Source organism: Dermacentor variabilis, chromosome 3, assembly GCF_050947875.1.
Source record: "Dermacentor variabilis isolate Ectoservices chromosome 3, ASM5094787v1, whole genome shotgun sequence".
Taxonomy (NCBI): Eukaryota; Metazoa; Arthropoda; class Arachnida; order Ixodida; family Ixodidae; genus Dermacentor; species Dermacentor variabilis.
Genome location: NC_134570.1, coordinates 223,191,712 through 223,219,356, shown reverse-complemented (window position 1 = coordinate 223,219,356; position 27,645 = coordinate 223,191,712). Strand labels below are relative to the sequence as shown.

Here is a 27,645-nt window from a genome sequence, read left to right as displayed (position 1 = left end):
GGTTTCCAGCTAAAACTTAATACAATGGGCATGGATGAGAGGTGTAGACTACCTGGTCTCGCCTTTGCTGACGATCTTGTATTGATGGCAGAGTGCCCGCAGGACCTACAGGCGCTCATTAACATCTGTCAGGCAGAGATAAATCGCCTTGGGCTCTGCTTTAACTGCAAAAAATCTGCAATAGTCCCCCTCGCGGGCCCAGGCATGGATGAGGGCGAAATTAGGCTGGGAGACGAGGCTCTGATAGTGTGCTCGACATACAGATACTTGGGTGTCCTAATATCACGTGAACTGGAGCTCTGGGGCCACCAAGAGGACATCCTCCGCCAGAAAGCACTTCGGGCGCAGTGCATTCTTCGTCGCCGATGTTTGTGGAGCTGCAACCGGTTGTGATGGTCCGCGACCTATGGAAAATCGTCCATGTACCGGCGCTAACCTTTGCGAATGTTGTGCTTTGCCTCTCGGCGCCCACGCGGGAGTGGCTGGAGCGACGCCAGCGAGAGGTTGGCCGGGATAGCTCGGCTGCCATGGTGCGGTGGCCAACGAGGCTATACAGGGCGACCTAGGCTGGTCGAGCTTTGAGGCTCGGGAGGCGGTCAGCAAGATCGCGTACCGTGGCCGCCTGCTCGACATATCTCGAGAGCGGTGGGCGCGGCGTGTATTCGATTACCTGTTAGAGACATGTATACGCACGCCGTGGGTGAGGCGCTTATACCGCATTGAAAGTAAGTATGGCCTGTTTCGCTCCCCTATCAGTGCAAACTCACCGGCGGATTGGATAAAACAGGCGCCGCAACGAGTACAAGATGAAGAAGAAACACGTTGGATACGAAACATGGCAGCAAAGTCGGCGTTGTCTGTGTACCGATGTCATAAGAACTCTATTGGCGTGGTGCACCTGTATGACAATTCACTCGGGAGTAGATTGCTCTTTGAAGCAAGAGCTGGTGCGCTCCGTACACTTGTGCGCCTTCGAAGCATAAACTGATGTGCGGTGTCGGGCGTGCGGGAAAGCGGACGAAAACATTGAACATGTGGTGCTACGGTGTGAGGGCATCGGACCATCTGCCGCGCAGGGTTTATCTCTGGTGGCTGCCCTTGGTTTCGATCAGACTAGTAGAGCGGACGGTGCATGCGGTATAGACAGAGCCGTAGTCGCAGTGACAAAGAGGCGCCTTAAATGCTGGTGAGCGGCACTTGCGGATGGACCCCAATGACCGCTTATGAGCACTCTAAGAACAGTTTACACCCTTTGGCTTGCCCCTTCTGCCACACAAAAATAGTCGTCATCTGCCTTGATGCGTTTCCTTTCTTTATCGCTGCGAGCCCAGAACTTTCCAGTAACGAATGGCACGCGCGTTATCAGCATAGAACAGTTTACACTTGATGCGTTTCCTTTCTTTATCGCTGCGAGCCCAGAACTTTCCAGTAACGAATGGCACGCGCGTTATCAGCATAGAACAGTTTACACCGTTTGGAGTGCCCCTTCTGATAACGCGCGTGCCGTTCGTCACTGGAAAGTTCCGGGCTTGCAGCGATAAAGAAAGGAAACGCATCACGGCAGATGACGATTATTTTTGTGTGGCAGAAGGGGCAAGCCAAAGGGCGTAAACTGTTCTTAGAGTGAGTGCAGCGCATTCTCTCCTTTTCTCTTCTTTCTGTTGGTGTTCTTTCCTTTTCCTACCTGTGCCTCCTTTGCTCGATAGGTAGGCAATAGAGCGTCATTCTGGCTTGGGCGTGGCTGCCACGTCCACCCGATGCAAAGGGTTGGCCACAATATCATCATCATCATCATCAGCCTAGAGTCACTGGAAAAAATTTCAGAGTACCGCAAAGGTCGGGATTTGACTGGCAACACTGAGCGGCCACCGCCATATATATGAGGGGGAGCAATAGGCTAGGTGGCGCAAGCTGCCGCCCGTTACAAAGGGTATAGCCGCCATCCATCCATCCATCCATCCTATTGGCGGCGAGGAGTTACGGAGTCGCCATCTATCGGAAGCGCCTCGCTGGCGTAGTATGAGGGATCATGCGGCGCGCTACTCATAGGTTCTGCTGTCACTGAAAACACCACGCGCGAGCTCTCCCGGACATTTCTGTAATTACTTTCGAAACGAGAGAAGTTGTTTACTGTCTAAATAACAATCTTGGGCAAACTGAAAGCACACAATCGTTTACAGACGCTATCTCTTTACCGAATACGTACAGTGAACGCCACTGCGCGCGGTCGCCGCGATGGAGTCTCCCGAACCGGCTTCTTGCGTGAAAGGTAGGTAAACGCTGAGAGCAAACTATATGAAATCTGTTCTTATAGTGTTTGTATAACTCTTGTATAGTGTTTGTAAAGAAGCCTCAATGCAGCGATCGCGCAGATTCGCAGCGACCGACTGCGCGTCTGCATACTTGTGCGCGCACTGTTTCGCTTTCGCCGCGTGCGCGTTTTGGCACCGTGCCATGAGATTTAGGCCGCAGAATATGAGCATTTGACAGTATACAAGCAACCATTGTTGCGTGGGCGCTATCGGAGCGGTTCAAAAATAATTTCATTGTAGAGACTTCGACGCCTACATGGCGTCGAAGTCCGTCGCGACGATTCAATCTTTTTTTTCCTTCTAAATTCTTTGACCTTTCAATATTATTTCTCGAGTTGCGTCACACTGTATGTTTATCGGTGTTCTCAGCGTTAAATATCCCGGTGCTCCTTTTTTTGTAATCCAGTGCATTAATTCATAACACAAACATGACCATGTGCCATGCTTTTTTTAAATGTGCTTCTTACCGCTGCCTTTCCACTCCACTGAACTTGCCAGTATCTGTAGCATCGACAAGTTGATAGACCAAACCGTCATGACATTAGTCGTGCAACAGACTCGGGCGAGCGTCTCAGTGCGCGTCTTCAGAACATCGCAGACCGGGCGCCGTAGCAGAAATCTTCCTCGCGTCTGTGCTTGCTGCATAAGTTGTAGCCGATGACTGTATGCCGGTTTTATGCTTCGCGAGCCAAGCTTCACTCAGCTTCTTGTCCTGCGGCTACCTGTGAATAAAGGCCCAACCACACGCGGTGAATCGTGCGCGCCTGGCTGCGCGTCACGCGTCTGCGAGGCCGTACGCGCCTGTCCTACGCGTCTAGAGAGGGCAGACGCGCAGGAAACGCGCGCGTCAAGGAGGTCTTGATCTTGGGCGTCTGTTTGAGCGTACGCGACGGAAGTGGCAGCTTGTGCACCGACGTCACGTGGGCCGCATGTACACTTCCGGCGGTTCGGAAAGGTTGTTGAAGTTTCAGAATCGTGCGGAGACGCCGGGAGTCGCTGCTGGTTTCGTGTCGATGGAGCACAGAGGCTATGGAGGCGATCAACAACGAAGCGCTGATCGCCTGCGCTGAGGCTCGACCGGCGCTTTGGTAGCAGGCGAAACACAAGCGCCACTAGAACAAGCACTTGACGAGGTGGTCGTGGATCGTCATGCCCAACGCTGCCGAACAGGTGAGTGCTCGGAATTTTATACGGGCGTCATAGCGGAGCAGTTTCAATCGCGATCGAGCCCGATCGGGGTCGGATTTTGTGATCACGATTGCCTGTACCGCGCAATCTGCGCAGAACCGATCGTGATCGAGAAATTTGATCGCGCTCGATCGCCATCGAAAGCCTAGCTGTGTGGCACTGGTATAAGCTGACTCTCTCATCAGCCGACTCGCAGATGTCTAAAACGCGTTTCATCTGTGCAGATGACGTTATCCCAGCGCTGCAGAAGTGATGGAAGTCCGCGGGGAATAAATTTCCGCGCCTGGGAATACGTTTCAGAAAGAAAAGAGCCGCGCCGTGCCAGACGACGTTCAGGACGACGTCATCTGGCTGTTTTTCGACCAGATGATGTTTCTGCGCCACACAATGGAGAGTAGACCGTAAGTGATCTTGAAGTTTCCACCTTAGCCGGCGTGTTAAAAATGAAACACGGGATTTTAGTGCTTTCCCTTTACCACGTTAACCGGCGATGCCGTATGTTTCTGTTATAGCTGGCAATGCACCGCACTTATGGGAATCGACTCAATATTGTGCTTACACAAGCAAGTCGACGCACAGTATGCATTATATTCAGCTTTGTCTAATTGGCGATAAAATATTTGTGCTGCATCGCCGCTCCGATTATCGCATATTTCGTTAAATGTGATCCGGTGAGGGGACATACAAGCAGTACAAGAATAGCTTTGTATATTTATTTAGGTACCCACAAAGCCAGTTTGGCTTTGCAGTGGGGAGCAGAGAAAGCAGAAATACAGGTACAAAATAACAAGTAAAATAGCACTTAAAAACCTAACAGTAAATCATAAGACAGAAGTACAGAGAATATCACATACAAATTAGCAGGATGAATAAAAAGAAAAGGGCTTGCATGATGCACACACAAAAACAAAACACAAAACATGCAAGTAGTTTTTTTTTTTATTCTGTGCACTGATCCTAGAAGGCAGCGTGCAAGTCAATGGCCAGTATTTAACTGAGTATTGAATGTTGCAATATTCATGTGTACCTTGGGCACTTCAATGCACAGTTTTAATTTTGCATTTTGTTGCTTGCCAGCAGTGTGCAAATCGGTGCTTCATCACAGACCCTCAAATATTACCTAGCCTGCTTAGGGATTCATTCAGTGTCATCATGCTGTAGGAATAAATGCGCCATAGTACTGACGACATTGTCAGCTGTGTAATTGATAATTCTTTTTGTGTCTGCTCAGCAGTGTCCTTACCTAATTATCAGCCTGCGGTTATTCTGCAGATCCCAGGTGGTGTGGTTACTCGTTTAAGCGAAGCTTTCACGATGTTTGTGGAGAACGCTGTTCCTGCTTAGCAAAATTTTCAAGGAAGGACTAGATGATCCAGTTTAACACATTCGCACTGTGCAAAAAATGATTATTGAAATTTTACATGCTAAAACCACTATCTAGTTACATTATTTTAATTGGTATTTGCATTACGTCCAGTACTTGTCACTCGTGCAACACAGTAGCCAGTAGTCAGCTGGGATGACCATGGTTCAACGACTACATTAATATCAATATGATGCGAGCTATTTGGCAAGACAGTAGGAGTGGCGGTAGGAAAGTCCAGAGAAGAGGCAAAAAAAGCTTGGCTGTAAGAAACCTTCTGGAAGGATTTGCTCGCTAAGGTCGGCTTTGCTGGGCCAAAACACCCTTTACAAGGCAGATGGCAAGAAGGCAAACATTATTAGATGTAACTTCCTAAATACAAACAACAAATGCCCTGATTACTACGTACACAGCTTCACACTGTGTTTAGACGTACATTCAGTTAAGAAAAACAGTTTAGAATGAGATGAAGTTTACAAACAAGTGAAAGGAAAACAAAGTTACAAGCCAAGAACGTTTCCAGTAGAAAAACTAGAACAGGAGAGAGCCTTATACTAAAGCAAGACCTAACAGTACTACTACTCTATGTTTAGAGAGTGCAAGCATAGGTCTTTCAACATGAAATTTATTAAGTGGTTTTACTGAGTAAATGTAGTGGAATGCTTCCTGCTAATTATTTCAAAACTGAAACATTCCAAATATCATGCACTGTTTTGAGTAGAAGTAATCACTAGGCTTTAGGCATGCAGATCTCGTAAGAACTGCTTAAATGCATCACAAGCAAAAACAGAAAAAGATACAAAAGCTACACTTATGCGCATGCAGAAACTGTTCATTCTGGTTGTATAGGCAAGTCACTTTTGTCCCTACAAAACTGATTCAGAGCTTCAGTGTACGCTAATAAAATCACACACTAAAACAAATGTGGACGGATTTGAGCCTTCATATATTTTTGCATCCAGACTGGCACATTATTTACACATTGACAGTATGTGCAACCCTTATTACGCTCACATGCAGGATGTCCGCCAACCTTCCACCAGTGCCCCCACCGAGTGAGGAGGGAAGTGCTGCAGACATCTTAACAAAAAATGTGCCAGTTTTCCGATCTGGCAACACTTGGAAGTGCCATCACCGTCAAGTGAAGAGTCACAAGCGCCAGCATCGACTCTGTCTTCGGCGTCGCATGAGTCTGTGGAGTCTCAGGGCATTTTAGAATCTCTTGAATCACCGATGTTTCAAGAAGTTCTGGTTCCTGAGGATTCTGAGGCACACCACAGCAGTCCGCAGTCAGAAGCATCGCTGGCTTCAGCAGGCAGTCGTAGGCTGGATACGTTAGGAAGCATTGCTTCTGAAGCAAAGTCAAGGGGGAGGAAAAGGAAAAAGAAAGATTAGAGTCAGTTAATATTGGAGGAATTAGGCAATGTTTCAAGTGCAATCAAAAGATGCAAACCACAGGACGACCTCGAACTTTTGCCGTCTCTCTGCTCAAACACATTAGAGAGGTCAGTGAGGATACGCATTTCGACATGAAAATTACATTGATGCAAGTAGGAGAGTAATTCAAAGATTAATGTTTTTGAATGTATACTTTTTGTATAATAAAGCCAAGAGACAATGAAACAAAAGGAAATCATTGATGAATTTAATGACTTTATATCGAAATGGAAAAATAAGGAGGAAAATGAAAGTATATAAGCAGGTAGCTTCTCACTAATGGGAGACAAACCCACAAACTTTGAATTATGCTTGCATTGCTTTACCAGTAGAGCTGCAGCAATGGCTATCCCTCTGCAAACTTTCTTGGGCCTGAATGTGCATGTACTGGATCTCACCCTGGTAGTGTTAGCCAACGCTACTCATGCAAGAACACTCCAAGAGCCTAATCTAGTACACATAAACATTCTATGAAATTGATGGTGGAATAGCCTCCAGCTCAATTGGTTTTGGTTTTAGCTCCCACCAGTGGCAAGTTATATTTTGACCACTTTCATTTCCCTTCTCCTTGTGATGTTGACATTACAAATAAAATGAGTTATTTTCCTTTATGCTTTATATATGTTTCCTTGTCTGTTGTTGTCATGTCAAAGCCCCTCAGCTCTTCTTTTTTGTTCATTTTACATTGTGTTGTATCCATATTTTTGTGCGGTATTCAAGAATTTCATAAAGTTGATATCTGTGGGCCTGGTTGGCTGGCCATTGCTGCTGTAGAGATGTGTGAACATGTTTTAGCAACCCACCTGCGATAAAGAAGCACTGACTTGCAACTAAAGGTTTGTTGTTGCAAGACAGATGTTTATCGCTTTCATCTGTGTTTACTCATTCAGCCTGTCTTGCAGCAATGAACCTTTTTGAGTTCACCACCTGTGCATGAAGAGTTTGTGCATGCATGTAGAGATGCCTGTACATGCCTGTAAATAAAAAAATGTAATGAACCTTCAACCAGACCCCACTGAAAATTTCGGTTATATGCTGCAAGTTGTAAAGCCTGTCGGGGCGTTCTAGCAGCGCAAGCATTTTTCATATTGTTTTATTATTATTAGAAGAGGTAGCAGAAAGGCAAAAGTCTTGCCACCACATAGCCAGGAGGCGAGGTTCACTGCCAACATAGACAACCTCTACCTCTCCCACAACTATCATCCACAAGCCACATTCCTTGCATTTTTTTTCTTTGTGTTCCGTGGCTCAGTTCCAGAGTTGGTTTTGCATGTTCTGCATTGGATGTTTGGCCAAAGTCTTTGTACGTAATCAGTGACATTGAAGGCAGTGTGTAAATGAGACATTTATACGTATGACCCTGCTTCACTGGCAGGAAGCAGGGCTACCTGACGGGAGCCGTGAACAGCATGTGAGCTTTAAAAAATTTCTTAAGCTGAAAAAAATGTAAGAAATTTCTGCGGCTGTCGTGCTGTTCTGCAGTTGTTTAATACTTTGCAGGCACGATCGCCACTATATGACTTACACACCACTGCAGAGTCTAGCCGCCTCAATCCCCACACAGTAAGTCAAGGCAACGTCTTTTATGTCTTACCGGGATGCCAAGTAGCTTGAATGCAAGTTGAAAAAAAATTAGTACGCATGTTTCAATTGTTTGAATACTAATTATGATGACATGATTTTTCTTCACAATGATCTACATGGCTGTGAGGGGGCCCTTTTCAGGTGACATACGATCAAAATTCATATGTGTAGGTTAGCTACCACCTTTGTTTAATACTACATGTGCAAGCATACCTCAGTGCATGTTTTACAGGTTGCGCAAGGTCAAAAGCACTGAGGTAGCTTTTGTGCGATGCCAGTCGATGGCAGTTTTCTTTAGAGTTAGCCGTAACTGTTACACTGGTGATGCAGTAAGTGGAAACTTTCAGTCTCTATGCTCATGCGATCATTTTTTTCTTGTATTTCTTTTTACGCGCATTGTCAGTACCATCATTACTATTTCTCGTTTTGTATCAGCATTTCGTGTCCCATTTTTTTATGTGTTTATGAGTTAATAGATAGTTAGTTGTGTATAATTCTGTATTCTGTGGAAAGAGAGAAATAAAGATGATTATTAATATATTATTATTATTATTATGTATTAGTATTTTTTATGCACGCTCGTTGTCAGTCGTTTCCTTCTTTCTTTTGTTTTGCTTCAATGTTTTGTGGCTCCTTCCTGATTTGGCTTCCAAAAGGCGGCGGGCAGTAATATGTAAATAAAATAAAATAAATGATACATTAAATGACAAAGAAACGGTGTTCTGTATTCCTGCAATCGCACATTATTACTCTAGGGGCAACTGTCCTTTACCAACCTCAATGCTACAGCAAGTCGTTCTCCAGGCTCCAGGGGTTTCTTGAATGTGGTGCTGCCGTGTGAGGGCCTCTGCTAAAAAGCTCAATAGCTTGTCCAAGAGCTGCGGCGCCTTGTGAAAGAACTTGTAGAAAAATCCGTGGTCATCCTGACGTATCCGTTGCATCTGTAAAAAATGGTGCATTATTGCCTGGCAGCAAGACCATGCCCTGCCCATATACACGCGCAGGTATCAGGAGCTGTACACTTTTCACAGACACACACGTATAGCCACTAGCCATCATTAATTTTACCCCCTGCTTTGTTTATGTGCTTGAATACAAACAGTGGTTCGGCAAAACAGGAGAGCCAGTCAACGGTATATTAAAATCGTGCGGCCACTGCCAAGAAACTTCCGAAATTAGTCGCACAGAATTTTAACCTGCCCCCCAGGTCACAATTTAATTACATTACACTTCATATTCTACAGTTACAATTCTGAGAGACAGAAAATATAGGAAATCGTATCTCCTCCACAAGCTTCATATAAGACAACCAACACGTGTAAAAAGGTGTTCTTGAATCTATGTGCTATACTAATGGCACAAATATAACTAGCAGTCCTTTGCTTCTTGTAGGGGTGTGCTAATACCGAAAAGTAGATTTAGAATCGAATCAAATGAAGAAAAAATAATCTGGATATCAAATAAGATATCGAATAGCAGAAAATGTATTACAAAACTTAATCCTTACAAATTTTGTGCAAGAAAAGAGGCTGCTACACAAGCTCTGTGTAAACAGTATGGTCTACTGTTAATAATGAAGGGAGCCCCAAATTAGTATTACAGATTGTCTGTTGAATCAAGCGCTTCTTCCCCTCTGACGCTGAACAGTTAATGACCGTATGTCGTACGGCATACACGGGTTAGACAGACGGCGGTTGAAACGTCGTGAGGTGTTGTCACCACGTATCCAATATACTATCTGTATGCTTCCGGCGGCTAATCAGCCCGATCTTCGCCTATGCTTTCGCGCTTTCCGCACTACACCCTGCTCTTGTCGTTCCCCCTGTTCGCGTGCGTCACGTTATCGTTTCGATCGGTGCTGTCAACCTGGACGAACCTTGCACCGACGACGCGATGCTGTTCTGCGAATTGGGCGTTCGCGCTCTGCGAGTACGATCCCCGCATTACTACTTTAACCCTTTCGCTTATGCGCGCACTTAAAAACGCTGATAAGTAATTGCTGTCCTAACGAAGATAAGTCTCCATGTCCAAACACTGGCTCCTAGTTCTACCACTGTAGATCATCGAAAGGAAAGAAGTTACTCACAGCCGTAAAGTCCTTCTTTACGCAGTTGAAAGACTGGCCGGACCCACCAACGTCGCCGCCGCAGAGGCCGCAGACGCTTTCTGCGCTCCCGCCGCCGTTGCAAGAGCAGCAGCAGCAAAAGCTTCTTTCTCATGTGGTACATTACGGGGAGAGAACGCTGATGCCGGCGAAGCAAGCGGCTAAGCAAGGGCTCGGCAGCAACGTCGTGCGTGGTCGCGCGCAGATGTCAGCTGCAGTTGTGAGCAAGCAGACGCTATCGCGCGTGATGTTGATAATTGATGTAGCTTTTCTTGCCATAAGGATGTATAGATACAAACAGCGTGCGTTTCTCAACTTAAAAACAATGTACTAGCTCTAACATTGATAAATTAAATAAACATGGCTAGCCATAAAGAAATTAAAGATAAACTTTTCTCAAAGCCAAAGACGACCGTTTCCGCCATCGCTGGGCAGCTGGTCTGTCAGCCCTGTGCTACGCGCAGCGAAGCGCGCACGTGTGCGCGTATCGTGTGGCTGGACGCCCTTCCCTTCATCACCCGCGTACGCGCACGCAGACGCGTACGCTTACGTGTACGCGTAGCGAGACGCGTATCCCGGGCTGCGTGTGGTTGGGGGCTGACACCGGCCTCCGTTACGTGCGTCCGGCCCTGCGGCACCGAGCAGTAGCCTACCATGTTGCGCGCCTTCAAAGGCAGCCACTACCTATTTTAGTGCTTTCAAGCGTTGTAAAGGAGACACTCGAAGCGGAAAAACGTCGCCACTAAATGAGGACCGCAGCGTACGAGGAAATTCAACTCGTTTTCAGCTCGCTTCGGCGCTCCCGAAGCAGCCGACGCGGCCGCTATGTCCACGTCATCCTTCCTAGCACGTCACGCCGACGGTGGCGCCACAGAACACCTATGGACAAGAACGGCACCGAGAGCGGCGCTGCTGCGCCGGCGTTGAGAGCGCCGCATGCGAAGCAAAATTCTATTAGCGGGTGGTACCCCTCTCCCACCTCTCGTTCGCACCGCCTTGATTGCCTCCTGCACTGCGCGTGTTTGGGCACGTTTTGTGCGGCGCGCGGTGTGTGCCTACGTGTGCGCGCGTGGACATTTCATTCGAAGGGTGTAGTACAGTCTGTTTCACATTTAGGGGAAAACTCGGAGCGCATTGCATCGCGATGCGGCGAGCGCTTGAGTCAGGCGGCGGCAGCAGCTCGCGCAGGTGCTCGAGGGGCGGGATCTTGAACGGCGTCGTCTGCTACGGCGACGCGCGCTGGCCGCATTTGTCGGGAAGCGTTCTACTGTCAGTTGCAGGGCGCCGATCTCATCGTTACTGCGTGAAATGAGCCAGTATGTTTTACTAAGCGTTGTGCGACGCCCACTGATACGCCTCGAAGGTAAGTTCATCGCTGCAGGGCAGTCATAGATGACGTACTGATTCCATACATTCTTGACGGCCCGTTTCTGGAAGACGACTATATATTCTAACGCGATAGGTGGCCGATCCGCACTGCTCGTGTTGTGCAAGATCTGCTGGAAGAGCAGCGCGCAGTCACTCTCTTGGAGTGGCCGCCTCGATCCCCGGGCGCCAACATCATTTAAAATGTCTGGGGCTCGTTGAAAGTATCGCTGCCGCACCATCCCCTCTATCAGTCGCCCGCGGATAGGGTTCGATCCACCATCGTCAGCGACTGAGACGTGCTGCGAATGAACACATCCCTGATCAAGTCATTTTACACTTCACTGCCTTCCAGGATGAGCGCTGTCATCGTTGCCGCTGGGGACATGACGAGATACTAACTGAAGTTCGGAGCGTGACGTGTCCAATTCCCCGCCGGCGAGCAGGGTCTGTCTGGTGCCGCGAATGATTGTCGAGAAAAATCACTTCCAGCTCATTGTCTTAACCTAAACCTTTCCTTTAATCGTATCCGTTTGTTTTATCGTGTTCGACCCCCACAGTTATCATTGTTGAGTGCTTTGTTTTCCTTTTGAGTCAAACAAAAGACTGAGCACGTTGCGCGCACATCTTAGTGCGTCTTGTCGCTGCTTATTACGGTAGCACACACAGTGAAGAAATACGTGCACGCGCTCAGTACCCCGGCCATTCGAAAGAACAAACGAAGCATGCTGTCAAAAGAAGTTTGTGGAACTCCTTTATCGCCGATGAAGGTTCAGAGTTTGGCGAGGCACAACGTTTAGTAAAGAATATCAGCTCAGTTCCCGCAGTACCGATGAAATCGGTGCACTGCCCCTGGCAGTAGCACGCTTCCCGACAATGCGGCCAGCGCGCGCCGCCGTAGCAGACGACGCAGATCACGACTCCGCCTCTCGAGCGTCTGCGGCTGCTCGAGCTGCTGCCGCCGCACGACTCAATTCCTTGCCGCATCGCGATGCAATACGTTCCGAGTTTTCCCTTAAGTGTGAAACAGACTGTACACGCTTCTATTTGCCTTTAAGAAGATGGGTACGCTTGACGTATATTTTTATGGCTGCAATGCGGCGAAAGGGCAGCGTCTGCTTAACCATGTAAGTGACGCTGAGCAGGTAATTGGAAACGACATCGTATGTGCCGCCGGAAAAATCGTCAGTATGTGCCGCCGGAAAAAGTCATTTTTGCAGTTTCTCACAATATGTTTGCTACAAATCTGTGTTGCCTCTGATGGCGACAACGGACTTCCATCGACACTGTGCGGAAATAAACAAAATATATCGCTGCATAGCACAAGTACGACATGCGCACACAACTTTAACTAGAACGTCCCCTACAATATGGAATATAGACAGCAATGTAGACAGCTTGGCCATTTTTTAACAGTGCTCAAGAGACGGAAGTTGAAAGTATTAGTAATCATTCCTGCTTCACCAATGCCGACGCGACCAAGACGCGGGCGCGTATCGTCCAGTAACTCGATCTCGGTGCAGTGGTGAAGCGGGAACGAACTCTGGTCATGTTCAATGCATCGTGCACATATTCAATTTCTCGGGACGCGTGAGCTTCGGCCACTGCTAGCGCATACAACAGAAGTGGTTTTCATTCTTGGGCAGCGCACACACAAACGAAACACGAGAAAGAAGACAGGACAAGCGCTCGTCGAACAACTTAGTTTTTATATGAATAAAAGGATTATGTACCGAGTAATTATTAAATTCATGTGGGTTACATATAAAAACCGTCATACACTCAGGAGTGATCAATGAACGAGGTCGTTTCGTTTGCCAGTTGTTTACTTCGCTCGGCGCACCGCAGTAATCCATGTCTGTCGTCTGCATTTTTCGTACCATTTTCTTGTGAATCGGCAGAATTTCACTGGTGGAATGAACCCTTTCGTATTTACATTGCTGTCGTGACAGTTAACAACACAATAATAATTTCCGGTCATCCGAAGAGGCGCCGTCGCGAACACGAGACGTTTCGCGCGCAGCGCGAACTGAACGCGCGCGCGACCGTGAAGGGAAGCGGCGGCGGAAGCCTACACCCGTTGGAGATGAAATCGTTCCGCCAGGGGAGAAACGAGCGCTGGCGTCTAGGATGAAACTTGGCGTGCGGTCGTCTTATAGACGACCGCACGCCAAGTTTCATCCTAGACGCCAGCTAATTGAAAGTGATAATTTGAAAGTACCGCCACTCTTTGAACTCTGCCGCCGCCGCGCGACCTCCTCGCCTCCTCCTCGCCCCTTGCGTGTCCCCCACACGGGAACCAGTTTTGCCCCCGTTTTTCTGCACGACGATTGGTCTCCCTGCCGTTGCCCTTGGAAACGCGCGGGTCTTGCGTCTTGCTTGTGTTTTTCTTTTTCGTTCGCGCCATTTTCCTCCTGAGCACGGCTGGCTCGGTGCTTTAGCTCGGCGTAGCGAACGTTGTGCGCAGTGTTTCTGGTCTATGTGCTAGCGCTATGCCGGGCTGTTGCGCATATAACTGCAGCAAGAAGCCTGAAGATGGTTATGCCGTTTTTATAATACCACAACGAAAGCGTAACGGCTTGCGTAGGAAGCAGTGGCTGCATGACATTGGCCGACGCAACTTTGTTCTGACAAAGAACAGCGTTGTTTGCGAGCTGAGGAGTCTTTCTTATAGCTCGTAGCAAAGCATCCCATAATGCTGCATTTTTTTATCATTCTTCCGGCCTGCGCACCAGCGTTTTTGTTGCGGTTGTCCTCAGTATGCTTAATATTCTGGGGTGGCTCCATCACTTCGCACGTCGCTAACTGTTGTTATTCAGTCGGAAGCGCAGTATTATTGATTCTGCTTTGCGCCCTGAAAAAATTAGTGGTAAGTATCCCCGTAGTATTGTAGGTGATGAGCGTTCACTAGTCAAAATTGAGCTTTTTTTTAAGTTTTAAGGCGAAAGCCTTTAGATCTTTATGTTTCAAGGTCGCGTTCTAAACTGGACGTATCACGTGACCCAAGGAAGGCCAGAGGGGATCCAAAGCATGTCCACCCCTGTATGAGAGAATGATTACCCAAGTTAATTAATGAATCATTAGTGGTTGACATAAGGTGGATTAGGGAGGATTAGGTTGATTAGAGTGTATTAAAGAAGATTAAGGTGGATTAGAGTGCATTACGAAGGATTAAGATGCATGAATAAAGATTTAGGTGCGTGGAGGAGAATTAAGGCGGATTACGGTGGATTAAGGTGAAGTGTTGATGAAAGGGTATTAAGACCGATTGGGGTGGATTAGGGTGCATGAACAACAATCCAATCAGTAATCAATCATTACTTTGGTAATCATTAATCATCTCTTATACGCGGCTGCACATGCTTTGGTTGGCTTCCCGCCTTCCTTCGGTCACGTGATATTTTCTGTAGCTCACAATGGGACCTTGAAACACAGGTCTAAGGCTTTCGCTTAATAAGCCACACACAAAGGGATGTGTCACAAGCAATACTAGACCAGACGCACGAAGTAAAGCATCTGATCATGTGGCAGAAAAATTGTCTGGAGTATAGAACTCGCCTCAAAGCTCCCTTTAAATCAGTATACCCCGTTCATACGGCTTTAAGAAAAAACCAACCTCCTCATAAACGTTGCCTCCAGCATTATCGATGCTGTTATTAGCATTTCTCAAAATTTTCAACCCAACTGGGGCGCGCAACTGGCCCAACATAACACGCCTCCATAGAATCCTGCGGCCCGTCCGCGGGAGGAATAGCGTGCCGTGCGCAGCCGGCGGGCGAGGAGAATCGAAGAGGAAAGCGCCGTGAGGAGAAGAGTGTCGCTACTTTCAAATTATCAAGGGGCTTTACCTATAGCGAAGCAGCGCAACACGCCCCGCGGGAGGCGACGCTGCAGCCACAGGGGCGCCAGCGAGCGCGAGGAGAGGAGGGGAACAAGCTAACCCCAAGGAATGAGCTCATAGTCAATGATAAGCACAACCTGGAAGTTAGGAGGGAGGGAAAGAATGCCTTAGTACTTATCGGTGGTGATTGAAATATGAGGAGGTGCAAAAGAGCTATAATGGAGCGTGCAAAGGGTGATAAGCGGGTAGCAGTCGGGACGTTCCCAGGCAGGACAATGGACGCAGTACTGAGAGAAACAAAAAGCGAGCTTTCTGAGAATGTTGCAGAGCGCAATTTGGTAGTGGTAGCGGCGGGGCTAAATGATGTGTTGAATGGTGAAGCTGCAAAAGTAGTGGAAAGATTAGCGGAAGGAGTTGACGATTTAAGGGCGATAGCACAGCAAGTCCAGATCGTGGTATGCACAGTGCCGGAGGTGCAAGGAAGGAACGGAGCAATTGCCAAGGACGTTGTGGCTGTAAATTGTGAAATAAGAAAGCTAAGCCAGGAGAAAGGATTTGAAGTGGCAGACATAAACAGTGAAGTGCATAGAGCAGGCTTTGGCGGAGGCTTTACACGAGATGGCATCCACTTTAATGGAAGGCTAGGAGCCGAGATCGGCAGGCGCCTGGCAGGTCGGGCAGTAGCTTCTTTAGGGGGTCCACTGCGCCTCAGGGCGTAGGGGTAGGTAGAAACAGTGTAGAAAGCGCAACAATAGAGGCTGACGCCAATAAAATGGCCACTAGGAGGTCCAGGAAGAAAACTACAAATAAGTTTAACACCATGATCAGGTACATAAACATGCAAGGCGGCAGAAAGAGAGCGAGGTGGTTAGAAATAGAACAGCAGTTAAAGGACGAAGAAGTAGGTGTATACGCGCTATGCGAAACACACCTCAGGGATCTAGAAGACCCACCGCTTATTGAAGGCTACGTCTGGGAAGGGAGCAATAGAACAACAACGGAGAGGAAGGGAGGAGGAGTAGGTATGCTCATACACCAAGGAACAAATTGGCAAAGAATAAAGTTAACTTGCAAAGAACATGTCTGGGTATCAGGTACAATTGCCGGTAAAAAGGCATGGCTAGGAGTAGTTTATTTAGGGACAGGGGACAAATACAAGCAAGAGAACAAAGATCTAGTGAAGTGTCTCGATGACGATATAAAGCAGTTTGGAGAAGGTGCCGATATTTGTCTGCTGGGTGACATGAATGGCCACATCGAGAATCTGGATGGATACACAGATTGTAATGGGAAGTTGATGCTAGACTTCTGTGAACGACACAACCTAGTTATAGTAAATAGAGAAACTAAGTGTGAGGGACAAATCACGTGGGAGTCCCGTAACAGACAAACGAATATTGACTACTGCTTAATGTCGCAGGGATTGTATAGCAAGCTAGCAATAATGGAAATAGACGAAGAGGGGAAGTACAGCCTCGGAAGTGATCATAAGCGTATTAGTCTACAGTTGGGAGCCCTACTCAAAAGAGAAATGCAGGGAAGCCAAAAAGAGTACGCAAAATTAAATGACGCGCAAATAGCGCAAATAGCGGCTGGCATAGAGGAAGCAATAAAGAAACATCCCATGGAAAGGTGGGATTATAATCAGTTAGAACTACTCATTAGTACAAAAATAAAAGAGGTAAAAAGAGTAAACCGCTGGAGAGGAAAGGGGAAGCCACGAAGTTGGTGGAATAAGGAAATTAGGCCATCGAACAACGACGGTGGGCATCTCGGGAACACAGAGAAGCAAAGAGGGCGCAGTTATCTGAAGAGGAAATAGGCCAAAAATGGGAATATTATCGACAAAAGAAACAACAAGTGCAGGTCCTCGTCCAGGCTAAAATAAAGCAGTCCTCTGATCGCTGGCTGGCTGAAGTTCGCCATGCAACTAAAGGGGGGTCAAGAAAATTCTGGAACCATATAAGCTGGCTGGGTAAAGCTAATCACAGAAAAGAGGAACAGATTCACGATGCCGAAGGAAATTGTTTAGAGGGAGATGACACTGTGAACTACATCGGTTCAGTTATAGCAGTGTCATTTAGGAAAGACGATAGGGTAATCGCCCCAAGTGAGGGAGCAACACAGAATAGCATAATAGAAAACAGCTTAGAATTGACCAATCTTAACTGGAAAAAGGCGGAAGCAAATGTTCCAAAATGCACGTCCGCGGGGATAGACGAAATTCCAATCAAGTTAATTAATGAACTTGGCCCAAGAAGCAAGGAAACGCTGATAAAGGTATTGGAGGCAGTCATAACAAATAAGCAAATTCCGCACAGCTGGAAACAAAGTAAAATGAATATGATTTATAAAGGGAAAGGTGATAAGGAGAACATAAAATCTTTCCGACCAATTACGATAACATCAGTTATATATAGGCTGGCGATGCAGGCGGTGAAATTAAAGATGCAGTCATGGGTAGAAAGTAATAGAATACTTGGAGAACTTCAGAACGGGTTCAGAAGTGGTAGGCGCTTAGATCATAGCCTGTTCGTGCGTACCCAGTGCATAGAAATAGCTAAGGCGGAAAATAGACCTCTGTATTTAGCCTTCCTGGACATAAGTGGTGCATACGACAATGTGAACAGGGAACTCCTGTGGAACATATTAAAAGCTGAAGGTATCGGTAATGAGGTAATTGATTTTCTACAGGAACTATATCGAGAAAATAATGTTGAAATAACATGGGAAGGAATCAAGGGTACGACAACTGTCGAGGTTCACAAAGGATTAAGGCAAGGTTGTCCTCTATCACCGCTGCTGTTCATGCTTTATATGATAAGCATGGAAAGAAGGTTCCAACGAAGCAATCTAGGGTATAATCTGTCGTACAGATTAGGCGAAAAGGTTGTTGAGCAACGACCACCGGGTTTAATGTATGCGGACGATATTGTACTGTTAGCAGATAACCAGGAAGATTTGCAAACTCTGGTTAATTACTGTGGGGACGAAGGAGACAGTTTAGGTTTCAGTTTTAGTGCAGCTAAGTCCGGTGGGATGTTTTCAACGATACAACTGATCAGGAGCTTACAATACAAGGCCACGAAATACCCCGAGTGGCCGAATACAAGTATCTCGGGGTATGGATAAACAAAGGGCAGATGTACACGGAAAAGCACGAACAGTCTCTAATAGCAAAAGGGCGAAGAGATGCCGGGATAATGAAACATAAGGCATTATGGGGTTACAACAGGTATGAGGTACTGAGAGGCATTTGGAAGGGAGTAATGGTGCCGGGGCTTACTTTCGGGAATGCGGTCCTGTGTTTAAGGGCAGAGGTTCAGTCGAGACTAGAAGTAAATCAGAGAGCTGTGGGAAGGTTAGCACTAGGTGCCCACGGGAAAACCACAAACGAAGCAGTACAGGGAGATATGGGCTAGGCATCATTCGAAGCACGGGAAGCTCAGAGTAAAATCCTATACGAAAAACGTCTGAGGAAATTGGATGATAACAGGTGGGCAGCTAAGGTGTTTAAATATCTATACAGAAAGAGCGTTGACTCACAATGGCGGAAAAGAACTAGGAAGCTAACCAGTAAGTATGCCAGACACGAGGACGAAAAAGGACAGAGCATTAAACGACAGGTTAAAAATTGCGGAAGGTAAAAATTGGATAAATTCAATGGAAAAGAAGCATAGTGTAGAACTATATCGATACTGGAAACAGCAGATCAGGAAGGAAGCGTTTTATGATAACTCAAGAGGCAGTGCCCTACTCTTTGAAGCTAGATCAGGATGTCTTAGAACGCGGAGCTATAAAAAGAAATTTAACGAAGAAGAAGACACATGTACTGTGTGTGGTAAATATGTAGAAACGATGGAACACCTCATACTAGAATGTGATGGTATCAATCCCGATGTCGATGCGGCCACAGTCACCCTTCCTGAGGCCCTAGGGTTCAGAGATGATAGTCATGTAAATAAATATGCGGCGGAAATTAGCAAAAGGCGATTGGAGGATTGGTGGCTCAAAAGCAGAGAGGTGACATAAGGTTAAAAGGGTAGAAAGACGTATTTAAAGAAAATCGAGAAATTTAATAACACACAACACAGATAAAAATAAAAGGCAAAATAAAAATCTGAGCATGGTGGCAACTGCCATCGCCCCGTTTCAAAGGGGACGCTCCTACCTTCCATCCATCCCATCCACAAATTTAGAGAAGGGAAACTGTACTAAGGTGGCTAGAATTACTGTACCTTCCACAGTGCTACGGAAATAAGCGTGCGTCTAATTGTCGAACAAAAATCCCTCACGTGACCTGATCCTAGGTGCCTAGGGACAGCATTGTTTAGGGATTTTTGAGAAGGCGCGATGCTGGCGCCGAGCGACGCCGTGGCGTGTTCGTCCTCGGCCTGATCGTTCTCTGGACCGCGCGTTGTTCAACATTGCTCATGTGATCTTACAGTACGTGCGTTGCTTGTGTGTTGGTTGTAGGTTCTGTGTTACTTGGCTGAAAGACGTGAGTAGTGGTGGTGCGGCAGTGCGGCTTTGGCCTCGGTGAACTCTGGCAGTAGAGAATCTGCGTTGTGTGACCCGTGCTTTCTAGAGAACCCGGCGGTGGTGACGATTGAAATATCGAAGTGGCCTAGCGCCTCGGCGAACCACGATGTGGCCTCGCCGTGTCCGACTTTGCTTAACGGACATCGAGGGATGTGCTGCTCGCTGCAAGTCATGTAAATGCAACTGCGTCGACTGCCCACTGTTCAGCGCTGAATGTGTGTTTGGTGTGCTGTGCTTGAAACGAGTGGTGCAGCCGTGCAGCGGGGGTGGCTGCGGAGCAGAGTGGCTTAAGCCTGTTTATGTTTCACATGCTGCGACTGCAACGACGAAAATCGGTGCTGTCGCACGCGTCGCAATGCGATTTTTAGAGGGCTCATTTCACATGATTGCGATTTCAATAATGCGACTGGTGCGACGCCCAGGGTTGCTTACTGCCAGGTTTTGTGACACACGCTGCATAATTCTTTTATTGTAGTGAATAAAACGTTTACACTATAATATTATTGACTTCTCTTGATTAGAAGCAAATAATATGTACGTTTACTAATGTAAAAACGTTAGGTAAGATTTGTCTTGGAGTGCGCGACGGCGGTTTCTGTAGTTCAGTGCGACATCGCGCACGTAAACAGCTGTTCGCAGGTGGTTCGGCAGTTCTTTATTCTATGGTTCAGCGCTGTGTGTTGTCTTATCTACCTTCTATGACCGTTTCGTTCTGCCTGCGCTACAACAATCTACAAGATGACCTATCGACAAGTTCATATAGCTACCCTCACCGCATATGCAGTATTCGGAATTCGGCTGCCACGAAGTTGTCGTTCAGCCCAACAAGATCCTCGCGCTACCCGTGCTCGGCGTCAGCTTCTGGAGAAATGATGCGTGTATATTGCCCGTCATTGCGCATATGTGGTGCCTGCTCCTAGCCCTATTCTTACGCCAAACGCAACAAGAAGCACCAACCCGAACGCCCGCGTGTGCCCCTGAACGAAGCCTCAAACGATCTGTGTGATTACGACGTGGAATGAAAATTGTGTTGTGAAATTCAACCTTAGCGCTAAGCTGGTTCGTCCATCGCCATGCTTGCGCTGCGAATATATATATATGGGAGCCCTCTCTAAATATTTCTAAAGGCGCAAAAGCCGACGCAACAAATGTTTCGAGCAGTTACCGTCACTTTTGTAGAAACCTGTACGTTGTAACATAGCATTCTAAAAGACACGCTTCTCGTCCACTTTGTTGTCTCGTGTCTCGCGCTGGTAGTATACTCGGAACTTCTAACAAGAAGACCATATCAATGCGCGCTATTCATAATGCAGGATCGTAGGCCCACGGCAGGCGCATTTGCCGTAGAATTTTTCAGCTTTCTGCTCAGCCTCGCACGCCTCTCACGGTTAGCCTGTATTGTGGAAATAAATATTATTATATTAATAATGTTATTAGATATTATAGTTTCTTCACTGTAATTTATAGCAATCATCCAGATTTCTTAAGCTAGTCATTCATTTAACCTGTATTAGATCAACATTGTTATGACAAGCTTATGGGAGTCATTTCAATCTAGATTGCTCAGCCAGGGAAAGTACAAATGCAAGTCTCAATGTTTATTCCAATTTGGTATTCCTAAACAGATTACATTGGCAGAATTTTATGCCTGCTTGCATTTCCTGCAATTCAATGTTCAGAGCTGGAAAAACTGATTCCTTTTCTTGCTGTCGAAAGGCTGCTTCAATGTCGATAGCAAGCTATAATTATTCATTTCGGAAGTGTTAAGCAATGACTATATGTCTAAGCTTATCAATGCGTTTTTGTTCCACGAACACAATTAAGTTTTCTCTCCCCCTCTCATTGACAGCCATGGAATGAAACCGTTCACTTTCATAAGTATCAGGATGCAAACATTCTGAAATTTGTCCTGAGCATTTGTCTGCATCCTATAGTGTGCATGTTTGTATCAAGTTCTGGGGTTACAATCGCAGTGATCTACACATATTGTTATATTGCAACAAACAAATTTATTTAACTTTGTTTTCAAATCTACAAATGTGGCCGTGCAGTAACGACTACATTAATAAGCAAAAAAAAAACTGCAGATTTAGTGTACGTGTTGGAATCTATGCAAAGTGAAGTTTTTGTCAAGTGGTCAATTAAATGCTGTTAAAGTAACTGCGATATATACAATTTGTCTTAATTTCAACAATCGAACATGTCATCTTTTGCAAGGTTTGCTTATGCACCGCATAGGTCACAACCTTAATGTCATGTAATCTTTATGCATTACACTGTTCACAAACCATACCGAAACGCAAACGGCAGTTAATGTAGATGCACGCTGCGAGACATCAACAAAGTGACGTCTGTTGAGCAAGAAATGGTGCGAGGTGTATGCAGATGAATGAATGACGTGCTTATGTACTTATTTATTTATATACCTCGCAGGCTGCAAGGTTGGAGTATTATGCGAGGGGGAATAAAAAGTTGTTACAAAAGGAAGAAGGGCACAACATTAAGAAAAAAAAGCAGTACCAGTACATTGCACCAACTAGCCCAACGTATTTTACTGGCACAACATTATACAATACTTAACAAACAATAACAGAAAAAGTTACTGCCCATGCACCGTGTACAGAAGGTAAACCAGCGAAGCTGAAATGTGCGGCCCCGGTGTTTATCACTCGGTTAATTCCAATGGTTTATTCAAGTCTTTCTATATTATTGGTTATGTCTGTGTTTCTTAATGAGGTTATGCACATTTTTGGCTTGGGTTTATCACGTTTATTTGTAATGCCACACATCGCACTTTGCAAAATCACGATCATGAAAAGTGCAATGAGTGGTTCATTGTGTTAATCCAGCAGGTCCATCAAAGTCTTTCTGAATTATGTTACGCACTTGTGTTTTGTAATGCGTTAACATAATGTTCATGACTCAGTTATGCACTGTAGTTACCAAGTGACACACCAGGGCTGCACATTTCATTTAATTAAATACAGGGACACATTTTTGAACCTATTGGAAAGTTGGAGAGAGACTGCTGCACGCGCGCTCTGCTGCTAGAGCTGCTGCTGCTACTCGTGAATTCATTAACTATATTGCAACAGAAATACGATGGACAAGAACGAAGTTAACACACAGAGCGCTTCGTTCTTGTCTGTTGTCTATCTGTTGAACTTTAGTTAATAATGAATACACACAAATCCATCTAGTTTTCAGTTATGTCAGGCTTATAAGCCCTCTTGTGTTCTGGAATATCTGTAATTTAATTTCTGGCCATGTGCTTACAAGTCGCGTGTCAATCTCCTGATTTTCCTGACAATCTTGTGTGATGTGCAGACCGAGACAGTTTCTGGTGAATCCATGCAGGGTGTTGTGCAGGGTGTAATCTGCACTACAAGTGCTGCTTTTATTGCTTTCAGTTCAGCTTTTCTAGGTGTAGGATGACCTGGGAATGGTACTCACTTATATGGGGTTTAGTTTTATGTAGTGTCATACTACTGTTACACTGCTATTGCCAGGTCAGTGTACATATTATATGTGCCTTTTGTTTGCTTGCATCTTCATGATTAGCAACCTCCTCTGTGTGTTTGGCAGTTGCATATAGTCTCCTGGCCTAATTGTTTGCCCCCATATTTCACGGTATGGGCCTGTTGTTTCAAGTTCAGGTACTCTCGAAGTTGCATTTCTGAAGGGAGGTGTAGTCGTCTTTGCATCTCACATGCTAGCTGGCATAGTATCTTGGGACGAGGTTCTGAGCTCTTGAGACAAAGAATTTGTGCTGCAGGCTGCAACTGTACTCTGTCTAGGTGCTTGTTCGTTAGCTCTTTCTCATAGAGGTCTTCAAGCATGGTAAAGTTGGAAAGACCTGCTATTACTACCCGATGCCTGTATTCGATGAGTTGTCTTTTTTGTGTGCTGCTGGTAATTCATACTGTACCATACCTTGGACACAAGCACAGCATCTGCGATTTTCCATAATATCCACTCGTCCACCCCCATGATTTCGAGATTATTCTTTTCACCAGGTGTGGAAGTTGCGTCCAGGCATTGCATAATTGTTTCACCCACGGGCCGTCATGGGCTTGCACTAGCTGAGGATTTTTGGATGTTGACTTGCGGGCATATTTGTCCAGCTATGTGGATCACAATGCGCAATCTGGGGTAGTTCTAGTCTTTCTTTTTTTTCGATGTCAATATGAGCTGGGGGGGGGGACTTATCAGAAAGCGAGAGGCCAGACTGGCCAAGAAAGTCTGCAGTGTTGTCGAGGACTTGTTGCATCATTCTTGATTTCTATAGAAGATAGCTTTCCCATAGACTGTAATACACCATAGGCTGTAGTGTTTCTTGTAGTATGCTCGTGTTGGTGTGTGTTGGCCAAATGTACCTCCAACTCTCACCTGGAATTTTCTATCTTTCAGAAAGTTACTGTTTAAGTGCTCTACCAGAAATTATTTTGCTCATCATTCCTCTTATTAGAGTAGCATGAGGCAGCACTGCTGTTAAAAGCCTCTTCACTCTCTTCATTCTTTCATAAGCGGTATTACACAATGTCCTGCAATAAAGTTTCTGCTGCTTATGGCCCACTCATATCTGCCAGAAGGAACAAGTCTTGAAAAAGGTTTTCTTTGTTCTATGTGTATGCTATGTGTAGTATGAGCATTCATGCCTTGACATTTATACATCTGTAGAACCAGCATCCTGTCAGAGTACTTGCTATGCCTGATCATGCTTATTTGTGCAGAGCTGTTGGAACAATATATATTGAAGCAATGAATACTTACACACTCGAATTATCACGAAAGATGGTTGTTTGACAATTCTGCCCTTTGCTTTCTATTGGTGTTAGATTTTGCATAAGTATGCCCCCCTATGCAATAGTATTTTGAAGTTTAAGGGTTCAATAAAAGGTGATGAACGAAATCTAAGTGCAAGAGCTTTTTTTTTTACCTATGACTCCCATCAAAATGCGACTTCCATGGTTGGCAAATCAACCCCTCGCCTTGTGTTAGCAGCAGAATGCTATAGCCACAGTGGCAGGTGAACAAATTCAAGAACAATATTTCTGTCTATAATTTTTGTTTCTTGCCCGTATGTAAGTAAAGTTTGGAATAAGTTTGTCATTGCAAGAAAAGCCCAGTTTGTGGTCCTTTATTGAAAAAACCACATATTGTGTATAGTTGAAATGCAGAAATTTGTTCTAAAATCCTCGGGTGATATATGTTCTTGCAAGTAGCATGGTATTTCATCACTTATAAAGAAGTAATCGCAGCGGATATCGTTATATGGGTTTACACACAAATATATGTGATCACAAACTTATTAGAAACTTACTAGAAACATGTAAGGCACGAATGTTTCTGCACACTTGATCAGCTGTGAACGTGCAAGAACTGCTTCTACTGGCTGAACTGGCTCACTTCACTGCACAGTTTCGGTTTACTTTTCTTCAGCGTGTCGTTTTATACTGTTTTATCCCCACAAGAACAGGCCGTTTGCTTGCTTTTCGCATTGTTGCACGAGTTCTACATGATTGTGCAGGAGGGTACGTTGTCACTGTGCCACTATAGCAAGCAATTTACTTAATCTACTAGCTCTAGAGTTAATTACCTTTGAAAGCAAGTGTTAATACAGATGCAGTAAGCATACAAAGTCCGCAACATAGTCAATGTTTATTGGTTTCTGTGCAAAAAAAAAAATTCTCCAGAGAAGAGGTGCAACTTAACGTGCATGTAATATTTTATTCAAGCCACGGATTTAATGCTATCGTAGCAAATTCATTACGATAGCCGACACTTTTGCTCTGTCAAATTTAATAAGAGCTAAGATAAACTTTCAAGATGCATCGGGAAATTCACGCTTGAAAACCGACAAGAAAATGCAACTGAATGGTACCGCGTTCAGCGCAACGTTGAAACTTCGGGTACTTTGCTGTCTTGTCATTTGCCTTTGCCGAGGTTGAAATAATTCAAGCTGCTCCGTAAACGCGTTTTTTGCATGCCACTCAACAAAAGAAAATTGTGACGACCTCGTCGTGTGCTGGGGATCGAACACCTCCTAGCACTGACAACTCGCAAAGGCGTACGAAGCAAACGTGAAAATGCACTTTATTTGCTGCGTAGCGTGTCAACAAACGTAGTACATAAATGGGAGAAGCTAATATGCGGTACAAGTCGCGTACGTACCGAATTCGACGATCCACGCCTCCGCGCATTGCACTTGTCGTGCGAGACGCCATTTTCCAAAACAAACCGGCGGAATAGCTCCGTTGACAGCTCTCCGCGCATTCGACGGAAAATCGCAGCGATCGGTGCGACGGTGCGACTGTGCGACCAACCGGTTGGTCGCAGCCGAAAATCGGGGGTTCGGCACTGCGACTGCGATTTTCATCGCAAACGACGGAAATCGCACTTCCGGTGCGACGAAAATCGCATCATGTGAAACAGGCTACAGGCTTGAGCCGGCCCACCCCCAGACAGCACGCGGTCGGTGCGTGTGCTTGCGCAACGGGCCTCGACTGCTCCTGGAGGGGCTCGCGTTGCAGCCCAAAACTGGGATTCGCTACTGATTGCAACTGGGAGATCAGACCTGCGAATCCGTGTTCGAGACAAGCCGGCGCGATGCTTCGTTGCCCTGCTGCGTCGCCCAGAATGTTGCCGCGCAGGCTTTTTCGTGCTGCAAGCAGCGCTTTCAGATCGCCTGGGACTTTCCCGCACTTTCGAGCCGAACCGAGAAAGTGCCTGAACGCGGCCCTATATGCTGGGCAGCCGTTGCGGACGGTCGAAGCGGCACAAGGCGTGAAACTAGGGCCCGAAATGGTCCCGAACTGCGACCCGAGAAACACAACACTGACAGGGCTCCGTTTGCGCGTTCACAGACATGAGCTTCCGTCTTGGTCTCATTAGCGGCTGTCGCGGGACTGTGGTGTGCTAGCTCCTTGCCTAGTATGAAGTTTACGACGCTAACACACAGCATGTTCACGTTTCTCCACGCTATATATCATTTGCATGACGGCCGAGTTGAAAACGAGACATATGTCTGTGTTCTTTGCATTTGTGTGTTGTAAATTACTTTCTATTGTGGAAGTTCTGGGAGTCTTATTACGCAAGGAGTGCGAACGTAAACATAAACACATGTGTGTCTGAAATTTTGAATTACCCATAATATCCTTTACGACTGATAAGTGGGCTACACGGCCTGTGTGAATCAGCTACCGTATGTTGCGACGCTCTTCCGTGTGGTAGACTGATGCATGGTGCGCGTTTATTTCTGTACTGTTGTACAAACCATTTGTTTATTCACTCAATACAAATGTACGGCTTCTTCGCCGCAGTACATTTTAGGTACGCGGTGAAGCATACTAAAAGTGGGAGGGGGCCGCTATCAGCCAGCATAGTATGTCCACTTAGGCGACCTGAGAGGCGGAGGGTTCGCGAGTGTATGATCAAAGAACTCTTGCCCCTTTTCACTTTTAGTATGCTTCACCGCAGTACATTGCTTAGGCTTCACCGCGAAATTTTAGTGTATTGCGAGAAAGATAATCCTAAAAACCTAATTATGCAAAGTTTCTTTTGTAGCTTGCTACACCGCAATACAGGGGTGTAAATAAGCATTGTGCAGTAAAGCATACTAAGAGCGGAAAGGGCACATAGGTTTGCTCATTATCTTCAATTGTGATATAATTTGCAAGTGCATCTGTGCTCGTGGTAAGCTTTATTGACAAATCTTTGTACATTACAATTTCATATTGCAGGGAAGCTTACTAAAGCACATTCGCCATTATGGTATGTGTTAGTCACCTTCAATGCAGGAGCGCAATGCGGATTCTTGCCCCCGCTTTTGGCTGGACTGCACATGCTCTTTGAAAATTGATTCATTGTTCATAAGTGCACTGGTACTTTACTCTAAACTGGAGGGCTC

The 27,645-nt window shown here is 46.0% G+C and overlaps 1 protein-coding gene and 1 pseudogene across 2 annotated transcripts; both read left to right on the top strand.

Annotated features, from left to right (window-relative positions):
* The first annotated feature begins 365 nt into the window (after positions 1–365).
* Positions 366–988, top strand: LOC142575033 (uncharacterized; annotated as a pseudogene).
* Positions 989–3,046: 2,058 nt separating this feature from the next.
* LOC142576661 (uncharacterized) lies at positions 3,047–6,918 on the top strand. 2 transcript variants are annotated; one of them, XM_075686886.1, is made up of 3 exons: positions 3,047–3,482; positions 3,801–3,901; positions 5,884–6,918. In XM_075686886.1, the coding sequence occupies exons 1-3, from the start codon at positions 3,462–3,464 to the stop codon at positions 6,077–6,079; spliced, it is 318 nt and encodes a 105-aa protein (XP_075543001.1). In that variant the 5' UTR covers positions 3,047–3,461; the 3' UTR covers positions 6,080–6,918. The 2 variants fall into 2 exon arrangements, 1 of the variants encoding a protein (XP_075543001.1); XR_012826912.1 differs by having other exon boundaries at positions 3,049–3,482; positions 3,725–3,901.
* Positions 6,919–27,645: the final 20,727 nt, after the last annotated feature.